Genomic DNA, 21,618 nt, shown 5'->3' with positions numbered 1-21,618 from the left:
GTTGTTGAGATCGCATTCCGCTAGTGACTGGGTTGTTGAGATTGCATTCTGCTAGTGACTGGGTTGTTGAGATCGCATCCCGATAGTGACCAGGTTGTTGAGATCGCATCCCGATAGTGACCAGGTTATTGAGATCGCATCCCGCTTGTGACCGGGTTGTTGAGATCGCATTCTGCTAGTGACCGGGTTGTTGAGATCGCATTCCGCTGGTGACTGGGTTGTTGAGATCGCATTCCGCTAGTGACCAGGTTATTGAGATCGCATCCCGATAGTGACCAGGTTGTTGAGATCGCATCCCGCTAGTGACTGGGTTGTTGAGATCACATCCCGCTTGTGACCGGGTTGTTGAGATCGCATTCTGCTAGTGACCGGGTTGTTGAGATCGCATTCCGCTGGTGACTGGGTTGTTGAGATCGCATTCCGCTAGTGACCAGGTTATTGAGATCGCATCCCGATAGTGACCAGGTTGTTGAGATCGCATCCCGCTAGTGACTGGGTTGTTGAGATCACATCCCCCTAGTGACCGGGTTGTTGAGATCGTATCCCACTAGTGACCGGGTCGTTATTCAGCCTTGGGACCAACAATGTTTACAGGTCCTTACAGTGTTGTCACTACCCCCAGTGTACAGTACATCCACCCTGTGCACTCACACAAGAGTGTACCCGATATCCGAGGTCAATGTTAAACTTTCTAGTGCCCCTAGGCGGCTTGCAATTGTATAGTCCCCAGGGAGTTGAGAATGATAACTGAAATGCGAACGGATCCACTGGTCGGAAAACAAATATAAGCACATTTGAGTAGATACTAGTACCTGGATACCTGCGGTTAATAATAATGGCCCCCTGGAAAACACTACAACTCACCTTGAGACCAAAAGTCCATATCGTGATGAGGGATTTAAAAATGAGTGCTAGTGACAACTTCCACAATGCTGTCATGACACCCTCCCCAGCTACAGCGCTGCCGATGAACGGCTTCGACTGGGTGAAGTTACGGTGGTAGTCACTGAAATTAGGATTCAGGGAACATGTAAGTTAGAGCATAGTGGCCGCATGTTACATATACACATGATGTTTTGTTTGTTTGTTTGTATGTTCTTTAATGTTGTACTAGGAAATGTTCCAGCTATGTAACGGTGGTTTGTAAATAATCGAGCCTGGACCAAACAATCCAGTGATTGACACATTGAGCATTAATCTACGCATTTGGGGAACGATGACATGCATCAGCCAAGTCAGCGAGTTGGAACCACCTGATCCTGTTAATCATCTCTTAAGACAAGCTTGGGTTGCTGCAAACCAATTCTCACCTGGATCTTTATACAAAAGAAAGTATTGTACAAGATGTATGATGGATACAAACTAGTTCTTCAATAATGAACAAAACATTGTACAAGTTAGTTGGATTAGTGACTTATATATAGTACAATCTGTTTAAGTCTATTTACAATAGCATTATTTCTTGATTACAGAAATATTTCTCTGAACAGGTTTGAATCCAACATGAACATTACAATAAAGGACATTTTGACCTCCACAGTTAAACCTGAAGAGGTAGGATGGTTATAATGGAGTTCTCCAAAGTTATCTCCCTTTGACAGGCATGGTTACAAATTCTAAGATTTGTTTGTTTGTCTGTTGTTTAACACCACACTCAGCTATATTACAGCTATATGATTGCAGTCTATGGATAATCAATTGGGATATGATGACATGCATCAACCAAGTCAGCAAACCTGACCACCTGATCCCGTTAGTTGCCCCTGATGACAAGCCTGAGTTTGGTGAGGACCAATCCCAAGAGGGTATTTGCTGCCACGATTTAATTGGAATATTACCACTAGCAGTATTAATGTTCGGAGTTTTATTGTTCTCAAGCAAATACTCTAACCCAGATCTTCATGGAGAACAGGCTTCCATTAGTGTTATGACTATGATGTTCAAATTGTACAACATTCTCTCAGTGCTGGTAGTAATAAGGCTTGGGTTTTTATTATTCTCAAGCAAGCATAGGTTGCTTAAGGCCAAATACTAACCCGGATCTTCACAAATTCTAAGGCACAATATTTGCCGAGAAACACCATGAGTCACAAAGTATTCTTTAGCAGACACTCACCATAACTCCAAACTGTCCTCTGGCCCACAGCTGCTGACTAACATCTTGATCAGCTCACTTGTGTTCATTCTGCAACAGAAAAAGACTCATACACAAACTTTGAAATTATTTTTTCAAAACTAATCTGGAGTACTAGTGTAACCTTTATTTCAGTAGAGCTCAGAGATTGTAGCAGTGTTATTTAGTTCCAGTTTGTAGCAAAGCATTGGAAACGGGTTGAGAATTATAGCCCTCAAATCCTACTGGTCAATGAGGACTACCATTATAGGATTTCTACTTGTCCTCAGCACAATTTAGAAGTCTTGGGCTAGCAGACTAGCGTGAATTATGGAGGCACTTAGAAGAAGAAGAATTCTTATAATGCGCTAACTTACAGACAACAAAACAAGGTCAAAGTGCTGACAACACAAATACATGTCTAAACAAGAGTTAAATTGCTGAGTTATCAAAACAAAAATGTTTTTAAGTCTTGACTTGAAAATATCAAGTGGTGGGGCTGTTCTGAGGGTAGTTGGAAGAGCATTACGTTTTTTTGCAGCTGTTACTTGAAGCGTATACACTATGTATATAATCAGGTGAATTTATCTCAACTTTGAACTCGGGCCATACAACACAAGCAGCGATCCATCCTGATGCAGTGAGGCATTAGAGGAAAAGATCTGATTCTAATGAGGTGAGGTGAGGTGAGGTGAGGTGAGGTGAGGTGAGGTGCGGTTAGGCGAGGCGAGGCGAGGCGAGGCGAGGCGAGGTGAGGCGAGGCAAGGTTGGCTTTCATGTTGTTTTCAAAAGTCTGAGCACCAGGCAGGGTTCCACCATATATTTGGATATGATGTGGCTGGGGATCAAACCACTGACCTTCGGCTCTCCGGGCAGACGCACTATCTACGAAACCACGGCAGGTCCTGATTCTTATGAGATGGATACAAAGAGTCACTTACCTGGTATAGGAGTTGGGGTAGCTGAGCAAGGCGGTGATGAATGTCACTATGAGAACCTGTGAATAATGATAATGATAATCATTTGACTTCCATGTTACTATAAACAATAATTATTTAGTTACCACAACTGCAGTTTCTAGTGTGTCTGACGGACAAGCCAATCTTGTCAAGTGAAATAAAGCAGGCTATTTTGTTATCACACAAAAACAGAGATCAATAGTATACCACTGTAGGCTGTCACAGCTGGAAGTCATTGTGACCATCCGATCATCAGCTCAGTCATCCTTAGGTGAAATGGGGCTCAAGATTATTGCCCTGTGTCTGTGTCTGTGTGTTCGTGCATGTACACGCTTGAACTAGTCCAAACTAATGTCAATTTTAGAGCGCTAGCCCCTACCATGTTACATGAATACACCAATCAGACACAGTATACTGACTCCAAGCCGACAGTCCTTCCACCAGACAGAGTAACAACAAGTACCATCTTTAACGTCTTTTGGGCTTGAACTACTGACCTGCTCTCTCCGGGTGAGCACTCTATCCACTAGACCCTGGAGGCGGTCTGTCAAGCAGGGGACATAATGTTCCCCTAAACCCCTCGTGAATCAAATTCCTACTTTAGGCCATGTATGATAATTGACAGTACCTCCATATATCCATCACAGACATGGGTACAGTGTAACTCACCTCAATAATAGGGTAGGTTCCCAGGGATGAAGTTTTTCTATACCGGCACCACATAATGTTGAACTTGATGAAAAAGCTTCCATAGAGGCCCTGTTCAGACAGAGAGGCTTTGAATGAATTTATTTAAAATCAGATGAAATTTGAGTGTCATTTAAGGACAATCATAAAAAAATCCCTTAAACATTTACTACAATTTTCAGATATACTTCCAAATTTGTTCTTAAATTATGTTCTTATTTGTTCCACTGACCTGACAAATGTGAAATGTGCACACCATTTTTATGTCTATTGAAGCCAACTTTTAATAGATAAATATGTCAACAATAATAACTTCAATCAGACAAATCTGGACTCTGATAATCTTATTTTGGCCAATCAGAACAAATCTGAACACTGAGGATCTTGTTTGGACCAATCAGAACAATCCCTGTTATTCACTGCAGATGATGGCTTACCCCGAGTGCCCCAATGATGATGAACGCCACCAGCTCCTGGATGTACCAGGGTTCATGATACTCCACATAAAACATGACCAGATGGTCGTTGCCGAAGGGGTTGATAGACCGCAGCACGAAGGCTGCCATTAGGGCACAGAAGAAGGACCTCCACAGGGTCTTCAGAGGGAAGTAATAGCTGACCTGGAAGTACAGGGTCACATGGAGGAAAGATGTTCTCAAGGTAATTGTCCATGATCAAATTAATGTGGGATTAAGCCTAAAGTCATACAGGGTGCTGTTCCACAAAGTGCTATTAGCACTAAGGCGATCATAATCCCCATACTCTAACCTAGACTTAAGACAATCGTAATGTTAAGATCACCTTATGGAGCAGGGCCCCGCTCATAGATGTTTATCACTTTGGTGAAATCCACAAAGACAAAATAATGATAAGTGTGAATCTGTGATCTGAAGCCAGATCCTGGCGTAACAAGGGCTGCAACTCTGCACACAAATTGTGGTACCTCAAAGTACTGGCCACCCTTGCTTCCAAAATACGAAGAACATATGCAATATCCTTAGATAATACCTTCTTAGAGTGAGTAAGTGAATATGGCTACTGCCTTTTTGAACAGTATTTCAGTTATTGGTATGGTGCTGACAAACCAAGAAAAATAATGATATTTTGGAGACATCATGATCTCACAACTTGTGATTATAAAAAGGTACATAGATGTTCATTAGGCTTTCCATGTTTTGGATCATGGTTCCAACGATCTTAAAACGAAAAAATTCAAAAAGAAAAAAATCAGAATAAGTCTTTTTGTCATACCGTAAAGATTGCTTTTGACATTAAACATAACAATTAAATTCCACTGACACATCTGAGAGATATATATCATAAGCATCCAAACCAAGCCAACATTAATATTACAGTTAAATCCTATTGATCCAAATCAAACTTTAACAAGTTAAAGATGATTACAAAAGTCCTGTACAATGAATTTTCTTTAAAGAATTTTTTTCTCAACCTAACGACCACATTTCAAATTCGGTAAACAAAAAAGAAGAAAAAAGGCTGGCCTTATGAATAGGATAATTGCACAATAAATATTTTTTGATTTCTCAACTAACAATATATAAGCAAGTGTTGCTTTGTTCAATAACCACATATATATATAGTTTAAGTTATTAAATACAAATAGTTCTGACATGTATGCTAGTTTCACTGCATTCATAATGGAAACAATATACAGACATGTAAACCTAATGTGTCAAATGTAGCTCCCATACACTACAGCTGTTGAGAGAGTTAATGTGTCTAGAGGTCTGGTTGAGGAGGCATGTCTGTCCAGGTTAATCAACATTTAGAGGTGAGGTGAAATGGGGTTTAACATCGCGTCCAAGATTATTGCACTTATATAGCGACGTGTATGTACGTGTGTGTGTGTGTAGCTGCTTGTACTAGTCGGACTGATGCCGATTTATAGTGCTAGCTCACTTAGATACCATTTCGCAGTTTAACATGAATACCCCACTCAGACACAGTATACTGACTCCAAGCCGACCAGTCCTTGTTTTAGCCCCTTAATGCATCAACATTTAGAAACGTAAACATAGCATCAGCATGTGTAATGGGCAATTACTTACCATAAACTTACACATTTACAAAATCACCTTGGCAACCAATGAGGTAGAAAATTTCCATGCAAAATGTCACAAAAGTGATTGCAGATTCAATCTAATTTAAAATACCAATTATGATTTATTACTTATTCGTCCATTTCTGCCTGTATATCTATGAATATATTTATGCAGTAATCATGTAGTATGCAGAACGTCCTATTATGTCCCAGCAGATATTACCTCCTCCAAGCTGAAGAGTACCCCTCCGATCGGGGCGCCAAAGGCGACACTCACACCTGCTGCCGATGCCGCTGACAACACCTGCAGACAATCACAGCGGGGTGACATTAACATCAACAATAGATGCAAGACAATTTAGTCATGACATTATTCTGAATCAAACTGAGGTCCATGATTTATTAGCCACTATTTTAATAAAAGCAAATGGACCAAAATTGTTCCTTAAGCATATTGTGCCTGACAAGGCTCATCTTTTGTTTAGTTCAGCATCATTGACCTTAGAATAATATTTATTTATTCTTCTTTGAGCAACTTAAGTTTGAAAATCAGTAAAGGCTATTAATAGTACAATATTGAGCCCCTTGGGGAAAGAAATCAGCAGGTCCTATCTAACTAAGGGAAGCAACTCTGCAGCACCACTAAACGTTATTGATTGTGTTCACAGTGCAGTTTGCAATCATGAAAATTGGTCTTAAACGTTCCCAGTAGATACCATAGGGAATATAGATCTTCATCAAAACAGGGGCTGAAATTATTGAAGTTCTTATGTACTTCTTGCTCATTACGCTTAACTATTAAGGTTTCCATGGCAACCAGCTGGCACTACAGTAATTCAAACAATCCTTTCAGTTTTATGAATTTCATTTGTGTCACACTTACCTCCCTTTTCTTGGCCTCATTTCTACCATATTTGGGGAAAAGGTAAGAAAATATGTTGCCACAGCAACTGGCAACGTGGACAAAGGGGCCTTCCTTCCCAAGCGACAGTCCAGCAGACACGGCCAACATCATCCCTACTGACTTGATCAACAGCGTCCACTTTCCCAGGTAGCCTCGGATGATGAACCCGCTCAGGATAGTCTTGATCTGGGGGCAGAGTCAGTCAGTGAGTCAGTGAACTGACAGTAGCAGTTTTACATTAGTCCTGGGTTTGTAAATTAGGGCCAATTGTGATCTAAGTGGTAGCCATTTACTATTGGTGGAACCAACTAGCACACGTACAGTGCAGACAGGCCATGGATCATCTGACCATCATCTGGGATTCGAACCCAACATCACCCAGTCCTGGTGTCTAACTAAGGGAAGCATCCCTGCAGAACCAATTAATGGTATTGTTTGTAGGAACAGTGCATTTGCACTCTTGACAAAGTGACCTTTTAAGTTCAACTGGTTCTGTGATCCTCTGGTATAAAAGTTTAATGGTCTAATAAGAGTTTCATAATGATCTTGTTTGTTTTTTGTTTAATGCCGTACTCAGTAATATTCCACCTATATGACAGCTGTTTGTAGTGCGTGAGTGAGTGAGTTTGGTTTTACACCGCTTTTAGCAATATTCCAGCAATATCACGGCGGGGGACACCAGAAATGGGCCTCACACATGTCGGGAATCGAACCCGGGTCTTCGGCGTGAGACAGCGGCTTGTAAATAATCAAGTCTGGACCAGAAAATCCTGTGATATTGTGAGCAATGCTCAATGCCGCCGAGGTGCAATGACACGCAATCAACCAAGTTGTAAGAGTGAATATTATCCTACCCTATTTTTTATCCCGGAGATGAAATTCTCTAGTGTCAGGATGATTCTCCCAAGTGAATTTGAACCTATACCAGTGTGGCACTAAGGTAGGATACTATACTCTAGAGTAAAACTTCCCCCCGGGATAATATTTAGGTAGGATATAATCCTTGCTTACAGCGTCAACAACCTGATCAAACCTATTTGGTCACCTGTTATGACCAGCATAGGGTCTACTTCTAACCACTGTGTTTCTCTGATGAAGTCTTACCTCAGGAATACCAGAGCCACAAGCATAAGGGGCAAATACCCGGACCAACATGGCCGCCATGCCAGCAAAGGCCAACGCCCACAGTATGTACAGCAGGTACTTGATGATGTAGGACCCAGCATTGCCGTCACTGATGCCGAACAGACGACTCCACGAGTACCACTGGAGAAGAAGCAAAAACTTGAGATCGCAAAAAGCAAATAAACCTTGCACGTAGACACTGGTGAATGCATGATTTCATTTGGTTGATTCGATGAAGTGTTATATGTAAGTAGCATGACAAGAGGTAACACTGGAATCTGCTAAAACAGGAGTCTGGCTAATCATATCTGTCAATACCCTTATTACCAGACAAAATTTCCTCTCACATTTTCACATTATTGTATCATCGTCTATAACGCCCACTAATTATTTGGACCCCATTGGTAGCGTTGTAGCGAGGGACCGCTGTATTTCACAATTTTCTGGAGCTAGTACTTGTCTCAGTTGGGGAACTCCATATCTATTTTTCAAATAATGGCTTCCAAGCATGTGCATTCTTACATCACTAGTGGTGGAGTACAGTATTTACATCTTGACATTTGTCAGAGCCCCATTTTGAATTTTGGGCCCCCATTGTTTTCTCTGGGAATCTACAATTAAAGGCCTAACCCTGGACACCCAAAATAAATAATGCAAGTAAATACCTGCACTCAGGTTTATCGGAAGACTTCAAAAACAGACATCCCAATTAATCAGATCTGATTTAGACAGATTCAAAACACATTAAACCATTATGACTGACAAGCACTGTCCAACCCTGAGCATTTAGAATAATGGTGCACAGTAATGACAAAATACAAGATGACTGTCAAGCCATTGGATAACTTACATATCTCACATTTCAAACTGCAGATGATGTCTGTCTGTCTGTCTGAGTGAGTGGGTGGGATAACCTCAATGCCCTCATTAACAGTTAATATTTCAGTTGTATCACATCTCATTGTTTAATGTTAGGGTAAGTTCTAAGTGGTGCACATCATAGACCAAGAGACATCAACTATGGGATTTGTACACATGACCAGCGGATCCTGGTCATGCTAGGGGAGGCAACTTAAGAACAGAGAAGTTAATATGGAGAAAGAAACATAGCTTCCTGAAATGTGGCTTTCCTTATTGATATCAAAGTATCGACTAAACCCTGCTTCTCCAAATAAACGATTATGCCTAAAAGAAAGCATTCATAGATATTTTTAATCATTATGTGTGTACCCTCGACTAAACCCTGCTTCTCCAAATAAACGATTATGCCTAAAAGAAAGCATTCATAGATATTTTTAATCATTCTGTGTATACCCTTATCATGCTTATAATCCATTGTTGTAAACAGAGATCTGACATTTGTGTGTGTGTGTGTGTGTGTGTGTGTGTGTGTGTGTGTGTGTGTGTGTGTGAGTGAGTGAGTGAGTGAGTGAGTGAGTGAGTGAGTGAGCAAGCAAGCAAGCAAGCAAGCATGTAACCAGTCAGTAACACATTTCACAATGAGATAACGGATTAAATTCAAAACTGTACTGATAACACAAGACAAATCTCTAATGTGGCAGAAGGGAATGTTGATAAAGTACATCCCATTTTCAAACATATTGAGCATTTGTTTCTTGGCATGTTAAAATGAAATTCAAGAAAGCAGATAAATAGGGATTCTTATTATTTTGACATGCTGACACAAAAACATCCATGGTTTAATCATAAAGAAAGGGATGATTGTGCAGTGTCATCTTGCTTTGTCAAAACAAGATGCTTCAAACTATTTGCACATGAAGATGGATTGCCTTTGATGAGAAAACACAATCACATCCTGCAATAGTCAACTTATTAGGGTCTATTTGCAGAAGAAAATATCACATCCAAGTCTTGACAGATTGTCAATAATCAATCATGTCTTCCAACGTCTTGAAACAATGGTGATCTGCCATGATGTCAAGCTGACCTACAGTGTATCAGAAATAGGAGGGAGGCCGTACAAGGTCCATTGTACGGGTGTGTTGCTTGTTTAACGCAGCATGGATCAATATTCCAGCAATACGACGATGGCCTGTAAATACCTGAGTTTGGACAAGTCAATCCAGTGATTATTATTATGAACAACGATTCACACTGTTGAGGTACAATGACGCACTTCAAGCAAGTCACCAAGACAGAGCACCAGAACCTTTAAGGCACCTCTTATGACCAGCATAGGTTGATGGAGACTTACTCTGAACCCCAATTCTGAGTTAGTGAGTGAGTAGATTTTTGGGTGGGTGGGTGGGTGAGAGTAAGATGGTGGTGGGAGGGAGAGTGAGTGGGTTGGTGGGTGGATTGGAGGGAAAGTGAATGGGTGGATGGGTGTGAGGGAGAATGAGTTTGTGGGTGGGAAAGTAGGTCACATATTATATATCCCATTAACCATATCCCATATCACCATAACTGTAGTTCAAATGTCAAACACTGTTGCAGATAGTGTTATGTGTTGGACACAGCTGTAGACACTGTTGTCAACAACGTGGGTGTGGGGTAACAGGAATGGTTTGCCACTAGTTCCAGACTGGCCTGTCATACTTAGCATCAATCAATACCATGTGTCATTCATCACACCAGTCACAATCACCTCCAGCATCTCATACAGGGCACTTGGCAACTCTCTCTACAACATTGTGGTAATTATATTACACCATTAAAGCTATATTTGTATTTAAACAAGCTATTATCTCATCATTCTCACTGACTCAACACAATTATATAACTGCTCCACGTGTGTATTATTCTTACTGGTAAAACCTTGGGGACATATCACAGCTCCTGATAAACTGTGTCTGTGTGGAAAATACGCACAATAGATCACCATTACCCAATTAATTTTGAGATGCTTGCATACTTAAAAAAAACCAATGCTATAAGAACACTAGAGTACATGTATTTCTTAAAATATCTTTATTTACTGGTTGAATGGATGTATCACACAAACATGAACTCTACTACAGTGAATAATGCATTGAAAAGGTGCTACATTTTGCTTACTGTTGACATGTATATCACTGAGTGAGTGAGTATGGTTTTATGCCTTTTTTAGCAATATTTCAGCAATATCAAGGCAGGGAACACCACAAATGGGCTTCACACATTGTACCCATGTCAGGAATCGAACCTGGGTCTTTGGTGTGGCGAGCGAACTCTTTAACCACTAGGCTACCCGACCGCCCCTTATCACTGTTGTGAGTCCATGAGACATGTTAGACACTTGGGGCAGCACACACAAAGATACGTATTAGAAGTCATGCAACAGCATTTCAGTCAGACTTTTCTTTTCTAAATTGTATACTCCATGGTGCAAAGACTTGACACAAGGGACATAAAATAATATTGAATAACCAAAGAAAACTAAAATACCCAATGTGAATGAATACATAAGAGCCAATACTTAATGGGTAAAACTGCTATCTGGAACACTGATATATAGAGGTTATCACGCGAGTGTGTTTGGGGATGGTAAATATCCTGCATTAGGAATAAACATTGTATTTAGCGAGCCTTGGCGAGCTGAATACATAGTGTTTATTCCTAATACAGGATATTTACCATCCCCAAACACACAAGCGTGATAACCTCTTTATCATATAATGTCATTCTTTAATTCTGTGCTTTAAAATTGCTTTCCCTCTCTCACAAACATTACCAAAATATTGCGAGTTTTCCTGGAATGCGCGCATTAATATTTATTACGTCACAGGGTAAGTGATGTGACAGTGACAGTAGCCAATATAGTTCCAACTGAAATCTGTTTCTTATACAGTGGCGAAGCAACATATACGCAAAACAACAGTTGTTTTTAATTGTCTTTCGCGGCAATCCATCAGTCTGTCCAGTAGAGTAACTGCCCTTTGTCAAAGGGAAGCTACTCTAACCCTAGTCTATGAGACGTCACGGCCAAGGTCAGACGTTGTTGACAGTCGGTCTGTCCTGTCATAACGTAAGAAGTGTAGTCAGATGTACACACAGCGACAAAACGAAACAAAGGAAACATATTTCGGCCAAATCCAACTATTTTTATTTGTGGAGAAGGTTTCAAGCCGCAGAGGTCTACAAGCCCAGATATGGCTACTGATCCCGCTTGGCTAGGCCTCGTGCCCTCGCAAAATTGTTTCTAAATTTATATCTCCAAAGTTGCCAAAACTTATAAAATGCCTTAGCTACGTCACAGTTAGACACTGATTCTCAGTATATTAGACTGTTCTTTTGATAATGATAGCTATTATCCCTGTAGTTTATCCAGATTCCCGATGGTTAATTCTGACTCGATCGCCGAATGACGAGGGCGTAGCCATGTTTGTTTATAAACACTGAAAGTAGTCCCTACTTGACCTTTGATATTTGCATCTCTATCCGCATATGACCCCAACGGATATCGTTTTTATCCGTTGGCTTTATCCTGCCGAGAAACCTATCCATTATATGATAAATTGAGTTATCCACAGCTGGACACAAGCTGAATGTTGGTATTATAAGAGTAACACTTTCTTCCAAGCATTCTCATTTACTGAAGCCTAGTTTCTATATGATGGCACTAAATGACTATCCATTGCCATCCCAAAGGCTTGTTCTTACTCCAAACCCTTCCGTGATTTAGTGAAAGGGTTAACCTAATGGTTAAAGTGTTCGCTCTTCACACCGAAGTTCGATTCCCCATATGGGTACAATGTGTGAAGCCCATTTGTGGTGTCCCCAGTCGTGATGTTTCTGGAATATTGGTAAAAGCTGCGTAAAACAATACTCACTCACTCACTCCGTGATTTAGTGGATCGAGCGACGTTGAACCCCATTTCACCTCCCCATCACCTTCCCTTGTTCTCACTCAATATTTGTACCACCGGTGTGAATATGATATTCTCACCTGTTAATATGATATTCTCACCTGTCCACAGTCCCCATCCTCGATATAGCTGGCATTCTTGTCCGACCAGCAACACTGTTCTTTGTTGAACCAGAAAGCCTCAAAACAGATTCCTTCTTTCAAATCTGACATCCACGTGGCGCCAATGTCAATCACACCTGCACACACACCTGTAATGAAACCGCACAAATTCATCACAGACAAGTCAACTTAAAGCCTCAAGCACATGAGTGAGTGATATCAAAAATAGGATTTAAACAAACAATCATAGGAATATCGCCAACCCAAAGGGACACAACTTTGAACAGCACACTGCCACTCATCAGACGACTGAGCTTGAGGTGCCCCTTATTTATGCAGGCATTAGAGATATGGCAATGTTGTTGTTTGTTTAATGCACTCAGCAATATTCCAGCTATATGACAGGGTCTGTAAATAATCGAGTCTAATGATGATATTGTGAGCAATGATCCAAGCCCCAGGATAAGATGAAACGCAACAAGCCAAGTCACCGATCCTGACCACCTAGTCAATTTGGTCACCTCCATACAGTAATGAAAAGTGAGCGAGTTAGCTCGTTCGATGAACAGTATCAGTCAAACAACATTGTATCATCATATTGGGGGAAGAAACCCCAGGTCCTGTATGTTTATCACTTTCATAAAACTTGCAGGTAGAATAGGTCTTCAGCATCCCATGCTTGCCAAGAGAGACGACTTTGCTTGTCATCAGAGGCAACTAACGGGATAGGGTGGTCAGGCTTATTGCCTTGGTTGATATATATGTCATCGTATACTGATTGAGTGGATCGATGCTCATGATATCAATCACTGGATTATTTACAGACAACTGTCATATAGCTGGAATTTTGCTGACTGCGGTGTTAAACAAGAAACAAAGAAACAAATCATAAAACTGGCATTGTTATGGGTAAAGTGCTAACATACGAAGCAATCATAATCAGGGTAAATCTCAGGTTCAAACTACCAAGTTGTGGATCCTGGCAGCTAAAGGGGGACAAGTCCGAATGAGAATCTAGCTTCATATATTCACATTATGTTAATTATGGCATCTGACTATTACCTTCACAATTTGATTGTTTTGAGATCATATTCCTATACGAGCCAGCACAGCTGTCAGCACAATACCTTGCTCATGGGTTTCACCAAAGAGGTACACGTCAAATAACTCATCACTCAGGGCTTTCCTCCAACATTAAGCTGCCATGTCTCACATGATATAATTCAAAGTAGCATTAAACTCAACTCACTCACTCCATCAAGCAATATTTTGTCTAATGGACCACAAGCCAAATACATAATTTATCATTAAAGATACTTAAAGTAAGGGCTGAATATTCTGAAAATTGGAATAATTCCTAACAACATCAAATTGCTTGTATTTGGTTTAAGACAAAACACATCAAGTGCCATCGGAAGGCAAGCTGGGTCTATTGATTTTGTCTTAATATCTGAATCATTCCATTCACTCTCTGCCCACACAAAAGCACACCTGCCGTCTTGTCTGGAGAGAGACAATTACTGCATTCTTTACAACTTCATTAGCCCAACTAGGATCTTGGTAAATATTCAGCTCTTTTCTCTGCATTTGTCAAATGCAACTTCTCAAAAAATATTGAAGTTTTCATGACAAAAAAGTAGTTCTTTATGGAATTATCTTGAATTTGTCCAGGCAATATGTTACCATGGTTACCCTTCCTAAAGTATGAATCTCTGCAAATGGTTGATGATGCCATATGAGGGGATATTAACTCACTCACTCATTATCATCTAACGCATTCACCTCTCATTTTACTGTTGTTTGTTTGGCTATTGCTTGTCAGATTTATTCCAGCTACAACCAGTGGCTGATATTATGAGCACCAATCTGGTACAGTGAGTCACCTATCTTCTAGAGGCAAGGGAGTTGACTGAGTTCAGTTTCCATCCTTGCCGAACTAGGCTGGAATTTCTTGGTTTGATCATAGCTCTGCCAGTGGTTATTACAAGTTATGACCCTTCTACATCCTTCCTATTGACCAATCAGATTCCACCTCTGATATCACATGCATTTACTTCAAACAAAATGGCGGCACCCAGTGAAGACAATCTGATCGATAATCAAGATTTATATGGACTTTCATAGTCAGTTAACGCCCTTTCCTCAGGAAGATGTGAGTCACCATGCAGGAGATTTGTTAACTGTTACTAAAATGTGTACATGAGCGCCAAAAGGCTCTGTAGCTCACCTCACTTATGAAGCAATAATTCGATGACACTTCAAACTTATTTTGGTGCAAATATCCAAAGTGAGTTAGAGAAAAAATTGGTGCAAGATTCTGTGAAAAAGACAGCAAAATATTTTGCATGATTTAGCACAAGTCTGATGCCTAGAACAAACTTTGGTCTTCCTAGGGTCATACCATTCAGATAAGGTGTAATTCATGTGCCCAGATTTGTTTGAGGTCTTTTTTAATTTGATTTTTTAACTATTCAAAACTATTTAAGAAAGAATACACTAAAATTTCATTGATTTGAACAAGATAAGATGTCCTCTTCAGAAGGTACCAACATACCAAATTTCAGTTTAAACAATCAAACAGTAATAGAGAAGATATTTAAAAGCATGCTTAAAGGGCAAAGCTTTTTCAACTGCAAGGTTCCGTAAGTTTTTCTTAGCCAATCAGACGTGTATATTTGGTCAAGCCCACCTCATATTTGACAGTTAGTGGTGAATGTTCACTTTCATAACATTTACCATATTTTCTTGAGTATTGTTCACACTTTTTTTCCCCATAAAACACACCACAATGAGTCTTGATGTTATATCCCCAACACAGACTAAAGACATTACCGTCAGCATGTAAATACTTGAAATAGCATGTCCTCAAATCTGTACTGAATTACACAAATTAATCCTGTAATTTCACTATCTGATTGTAAAAAGTGTTAATTTTATGTAGGGACTTATGTTTGTAATCTATTTTATTAAATTGATTGAAAATTCCATTCAATATTGTTTGCATAAATTTGGTGAAATAGTTTGTGAAGTGACTCACTGTTATTTACAGCAACCATGGTCAGATTACCAATATTGACGCCTTGAAATTAACTTAAGTTGACAGAGAATGGATACATATGTCATAGATGCCACACTTTGACTCAATAAAAGTCATATTCATTGTAGTTCGACTGTTTGGCTATATGTCAACAAAACGTTTTCAAGTCAGTGACAGTGACAGATCAAATTGTTCCCAACGTAACAATATACGGCAATAGAAATCAGCTGTTCCAAAGTGCTACTCTTATGGACATTTGTATTTTAAATACATATGGTAAACGCTGCAACTAAAATAACATGATATTGGAATATATATTCCAATAAAACAATATTTTTAAATACAATGTGGCATCAAATTTTGGGGAAGTCATATTATTGTGTATTTTTTAACTGAATCACCGGCAGATTGGTAGGAAGTGTGTGTATATGTGATTGCTATTTCCGGCTTAGTTTATGCAGGGATGAGAATGGATATTTTCCCTTTCAGCTGAAATGTCTTTTAAATGGAGCGTGGTCCATAATTTGGGGGTGTTTATAGGTGCTTTCACTCAAATTTGCAGAAATTTTGCAGATCCGCGGAAGATTCTCATCCCTGTTTATGAGAAAAGATACAAGGTAATCTTAATTTCTGCATATAAAACAATGCCTAGCAGAACTGGAAAAATACTAAATCATCATGTCTACTGATATTTTATCTCAAATCTCACATATTATTGACCAATTAAAGGTTGTCTGAATTCCCTTAGGGAATACAATGTAGTTTCTTACCGCGCATAATAGGATGTTGACCAATAGCGTTTGGTCACCCCTGCAAGTTGCATGTACACTCATCAACTACAAAAACATGCGTCAGTCTGGATGCACCTCTTTGTTATATATCCTTTGTTATAATATCCAGTCTCAGGATGTAATGTCCCGCCAAAATTTCTAAAAAATATCCGGTTGGCTAACTTTAAAATGTCAGGTTTGCACTTTTTCAAACCCGTCATTTTGGTAACAGGGTCATGTACCCTTTTAAGTAGTCTGTCACATGAAAGTGACCCCTCACTGAATGTAGATCCCTGATGAAGCAATGGCTATTTTAGCTCTGACCAGGCATGGTGTAACTGACAGTAGTCTAATTGGCAAATCTGGCCTGTAAGCTGTGGACAGTTTGGGCTTGCTTGAACTTCTCCTGTATCAAAAGGTGTAGGATGGTGTGAAACCTGCTGACAGCCTCTCCCATGAACAATTTCTTTCTTAAAAAGTTTAAAAGTTTGGTTTCCATTGTTAATAAGGGTGGTGCAGTAGTCTAACGATTTAATTGTTCATTCGTCACGCCTTTGATCTGGGTTCGATTTTCAATGTGTGAAGTCCATTTCTGGTGTCCCTTAATAATTATATCAATAATAATAATGATAAGTGCATTTATAAAGTGCCAGATTCCATTCAACAAGTGGATGCTCATAGCGCTACACTATTATTACCCCGGTAAATGGATCAGTGAGCACTCGATTTTCATTCTCAGCTCCCTAGGAAGTATACAACCCAAGCTGCCTGTGAGGCGCTAGAAGGTTAACAGCCACATTACCATCTCATCCTACCGGGTACCCACTCACTGCTGGATGAACAGAGGCACATTTCGAACAAAGTCACTTGCCTAAGGAGACACCACATGTGGTACATGTGCTTCAGTGTGGGGCAGGACCGAAGCCCTAGAAACCCTCAGGAGTCAAGCTGCTGAATGTGGTCACCCATCCAACTACTTTCCGAGACCGACGTTGCTGAACTTCACCTGATTTGTGATTTGTGCGCTGTGCACAGGACCACTTGCCGTGTTATTGCCGGAATGTTGCTAAAAGTGGCCTACAACCATACTCAGTCAATCATTCTAATTTTCATGGGGCTCAGATCAGGGCTGAGGGCTGGCCACGGTAGAACACGGATGTTGTGTTGTTGCAGAAAGGCCATGGTAGCTCTGGCAACATGGGGACGAGCGTTGTCCTGCTGGAAAATGTGTTGTTGATCTTGTGCAAAAAATGGAACAATGTGGGGTCTGATCACTTGGTCGATATACCGCTGAGCAGTGACGCCGTGTCCCCGACCTTGACCAACATTCAGAAAGCACATGGGTCCAAGTCTCGCATTAAGTCCAATCCCTGCCCATATCATGACACTAGCTCCACACCATGGATCCCTTTTCCACAACGTTTCTGTCAGCGAAACCATCACCTCAACGCCGCCAAATTCTGACTCTTCCGTCTGCATGGGAGACACAAAAGTGACTTTCATCAGAGAAGATGACACGCCTCCACTCACGATGACGCCAATTGCGATGACCCTGTGCCCACTGAAGTCGTGCTTGTCGATGCCGTGGTTGGAGAACAGGACGACTTGCTGGTCGGCAACATCTGAGGTTGTTGGAACGGAGACGTCGGATCACAGTGTCCCGGCTAATGTGTCGATTATGTGTTCCTTTGGTCTGTCGAGCACTTTCACTAGCAGTTAGGAACAAATGTCGGTGATGTTGACGGGTAATCTGCCGATCTTGTTGAAGACTGGTGACCCTAGGACGACCGCTCCGAGGAAGGTCATCTGTGGTCTGTGTAGCATTGTATAGATGCAGGAGACGGTAAATTGTGGTTATGTTAACGTTGAAATGACGGGCAACATCTTGGACAGACTCTCCAGCTTCCAAACGTCAGATAGCCTGGTTTCTCTGAATTTGAGTTAGGCGTGGCATTGTTGACCAAGGAGTGGTAGGTCCAAGAATTGGCCACAGTTTTATACCCACTACAGTTCGTGAGCGTTCGTGAATTTTCGAATTCGCGAGAAATGGGTGCATGATACGCACATATTCATTGAAATGGTGCGTTTTGGCGATTCGTTTTTTATGTTGCGTTTTTACACCGAAAATGCAACCAAAAATATTGATAACACCATCAGGCTTCACTATATGCTAAAACTCATATCAATTTATGGTTCCGTGTTTGATACCTATTTGCTTAAAAACACTTGCATTTCTTTTGCATGTGGGTATAGTTTTGAAATGATGCACCGGTATGAATTTTTATGACCTATTGCCCATGACACCATTTGCATTTCAAAGTAACCAGCCAGGACGCTGTAAAGGTTGAATAAGGTCAAAATTCATAATATCGCAAAAAATTAAAACATACATCTTAGGTCCCACTAATAACTACACCAATACCAAATTTCTATTCACTTGGAGGTGAGGTTAAATTGGGATTAACGTCGCGTCCAAGATTATTGCACTTATATAGCGACGTGCATGCCGATTTATAGGGCTAGCTCACTGAGATACCATGCCGCAGTTTAACATGAATATCCCACTCAGACACAGTATACTGACTCCGGGCCGACAAGTCCTTGTTTTAACTCCTTAATGCCAATCGCCAGACAGGGTAACAACATCTTTTGGCATGACGCGACCGGGAATAAAAGCCCGGACCTTCCGCTCTCCAGGCGGACACTCTACCTCAAGACCATTTGGAAACAAGGTGGCTGATTTATAGCAATTGATAGAGTTTCCAAATATAGCTGGCATGACTAAAATCACAGCAGAATTATGTGAGCATATCTTAGCATATTTTAGCAACACCAATTCCTGGGATCATTTATACAAACTTTAAACTAAGAGATGTTGAAAATGCAGTAAAACAGAAGTATGTGACAGTGAAACATCATAACTAAATACAAAAATAATAAAATGCCCCAAAAAGTATGCATTATTCCAAAAACCAAATACTTAATGCACATCAGTTTCATAATGATACATGAAATAATGTCTTAATTATGGCCAAAAGTGACATTTTCAATATGGCCACCATAGCGGCCATATTTAAAATCAGATAACAATTCTGTGAGCGTGTATTAGAGACAACCCAGCTGGAATAATTCATACAAAGTTTCAGCTTCATAGGCCTTGTGTTCCCCCAAACATGTAAAAGGTTAATGACAGAAGGTGAGCTAAAACCATATGCATTACTTCGCTACAACACAATTTGGCAAAGGGACCAGGTGAGCTACGAACAATGAAACACTGGCATTTATGACCTTTCACTTTGGTGAGGATCTACATGTGTACCATTTCAAAGTCTTCAACCAAATTCCCTTTTTCTTACATCAAGACCTTTGATATTTGCCAAACTGTCAAATTCAAATTCCCAGACTGCGATTTCTGCAATTCGATGCTTTGTTAGAATTGATTGTGGCTCAGTTACCCAACCTTTGATGGCTCTGCTGTCTGACTTGGTTCTAATTAAGTCACTGGATATGAAATGAGGGAGAGAGACGGTGACATACACAGACAGTAAGGGAGGGTAACACCACACAGACAGTAAGGGAGGGTCACACTACACAGACAGTAAGGGAGGGTCATACTACACAGACAGTAAGGGAGGGTCAAACTACACAGACAGTAAGGGAGGGTAACACCACACAGACAGTAAGGGAGGGTCATACTACACAGACAGTAAGGGAGGGTCAAACTACACAGACAGTAAGGGAGGGTCACACTACACCACACAGAAAGCTGTGAGTGTCACACTACACCACACAGACAGCTGGGAGGGTCACACTACACTACACAGACAGCTGGGAGGGTCACACTACATCACAAAGACAGCTGGGAGGGTCACACTACATCACACAGACAGCTGGGAGGGTCACACTACATCACAAAGACAGCTGGGAGGGTCACACTACATCACACAGACAGCTGGGAGGGTCACACTACACAGACAGTAAGGGAGGGTCATACTACACAGACAGTAAGGGAGGGTCACACTACATCACACAGACAGTAAGGGAGGGTCACACTACACCACACAGAAAGCTGTGAGTGTCACACTACACCACACAGACAGCTGGGAGGGTCACACTACACTACACAGACAGCTGGGAGGGTCACACTACACCACACAGACAGCTGTGAGTGTCACACTACACCACACAGACAGCTGGGAGGGTCACACTACACTACACAGACAGCTGGGAGGGTCACACTACATCACACAGACAGCTGGGAGGGTCACACTACACAGACAGCTGGGAGGGTCACACTACACAGACAGTAAGGGAGGGTCACACTACACAGACAGCTGGGAGGGTCACACTACATCACACAGACAGCTGGGAGGGTCACACCACACAGACAGTAAGGGAGGGTCACACTACACCACACAGAAAGCTGTGAGTGTCACACTACACCACACAGACAGCTGGGAGGGTCACACTACATCACACAGACAGCTGGGAGGGTCACACCACACAGACAGTAAGGGAGGGTCACACTACACCACACAGAAAGCTGTGAGTGTCACACTACACCACACAGACAGCTGGGAGGGTCACACTACACTACACAGACAGCTGGGAGGGTCACACTACACAGACAGTAAGGGAGGGTCACACTACACAGACAGCTGGGAGGGTCACACTACACAGACAGCTGGGAGGGTCACACTACATCACACAGACAGCTGGGAGGGTCACACTACACAGACAGCTGGGAGGGTCACACCACACAGACAGTAAGGGAGGGTAACACCACACAGACAGTAAGGGAGGGTCACACTACACCACACAAAGAGCTGGGAGGGTCACACTACATCACACAGACAGCTGGGAGGGTCACACTACACAGACAGCTGGGAGGGTCACACCACACAGACAGTAAGGGAGGGTCACACTACACAGACAGTAAGGGAGGGTCACACTACACTACACAGACAGCTGGGAGGGTCACACTACATCACACAGACAGCTGGGAGGGTCACACCACACAGACAGTAAGGGAGGGTCACACTACACAGACAG

The 21,618-nt window shown here is 41.3% G+C and overlaps 1 protein-coding gene across 4 annotated transcripts in view; it reads right to left on the bottom strand.

Moving 5' to 3' along the window:
• LOC139450742 (H(+)/Cl(-) exchange transporter 4-like) overlaps nucleotides 1-21,618 on the bottom strand; it is an 85,916-nt gene that overhangs the window by 17,475 nt on the left and 46,823 nt on the right. For all 4 annotated transcript variants that reach the window (XM_071232562.1, XM_071232560.1, XM_071232561.1 and 1 more), the window contains 9 exons: nucleotides 12,760-12,908; nucleotides 7,830-7,991; nucleotides 6,705-6,911; nucleotides 6,045-6,125; nucleotides 4,197-4,379; nucleotides 3,742-3,831; nucleotides 3,055-3,110; nucleotides 2,117-2,185; nucleotides 865-1,006 (listed from right to left, as the gene is read on the bottom strand). In XM_071232562.1, the coding sequence (XP_071088663.1) occupies nucleotides 865-1,006; nucleotides 2,117-2,185; nucleotides 3,055-3,110; nucleotides 3,742-3,831; nucleotides 4,197-4,379; nucleotides 6,045-6,125; nucleotides 6,705-6,911; nucleotides 7,830-7,991; nucleotides 12,760-12,908 (1,139 nt within the window). The remainder of the gene's footprint in view (nucleotides 1-864; nucleotides 1,007-2,116; nucleotides 2,186-3,054; nucleotides 3,111-3,741; nucleotides 3,832-4,196; nucleotides 4,380-6,044; nucleotides 6,126-6,704; nucleotides 6,912-7,829; nucleotides 7,992-12,759; nucleotides 12,909-21,618) is intronic.

The sequence above is a fragment of the Haliotis cracherodii genome, unplaced genomic scaffold, assembly GCF_022045235.1.
Source record: "Haliotis cracherodii isolate W230 unplaced genomic scaffold, xgHalCrac1.p SCAF_8, whole genome shotgun sequence".
In the NCBI taxonomy this organism is placed as follows: domain Eukaryota; kingdom Metazoa; phylum Mollusca; class Gastropoda; order Lepetellida; family Haliotidae; genus Haliotis; species Haliotis cracherodii.
This window is presented reverse-complemented; position numbering and strand designations above follow the sequence as displayed.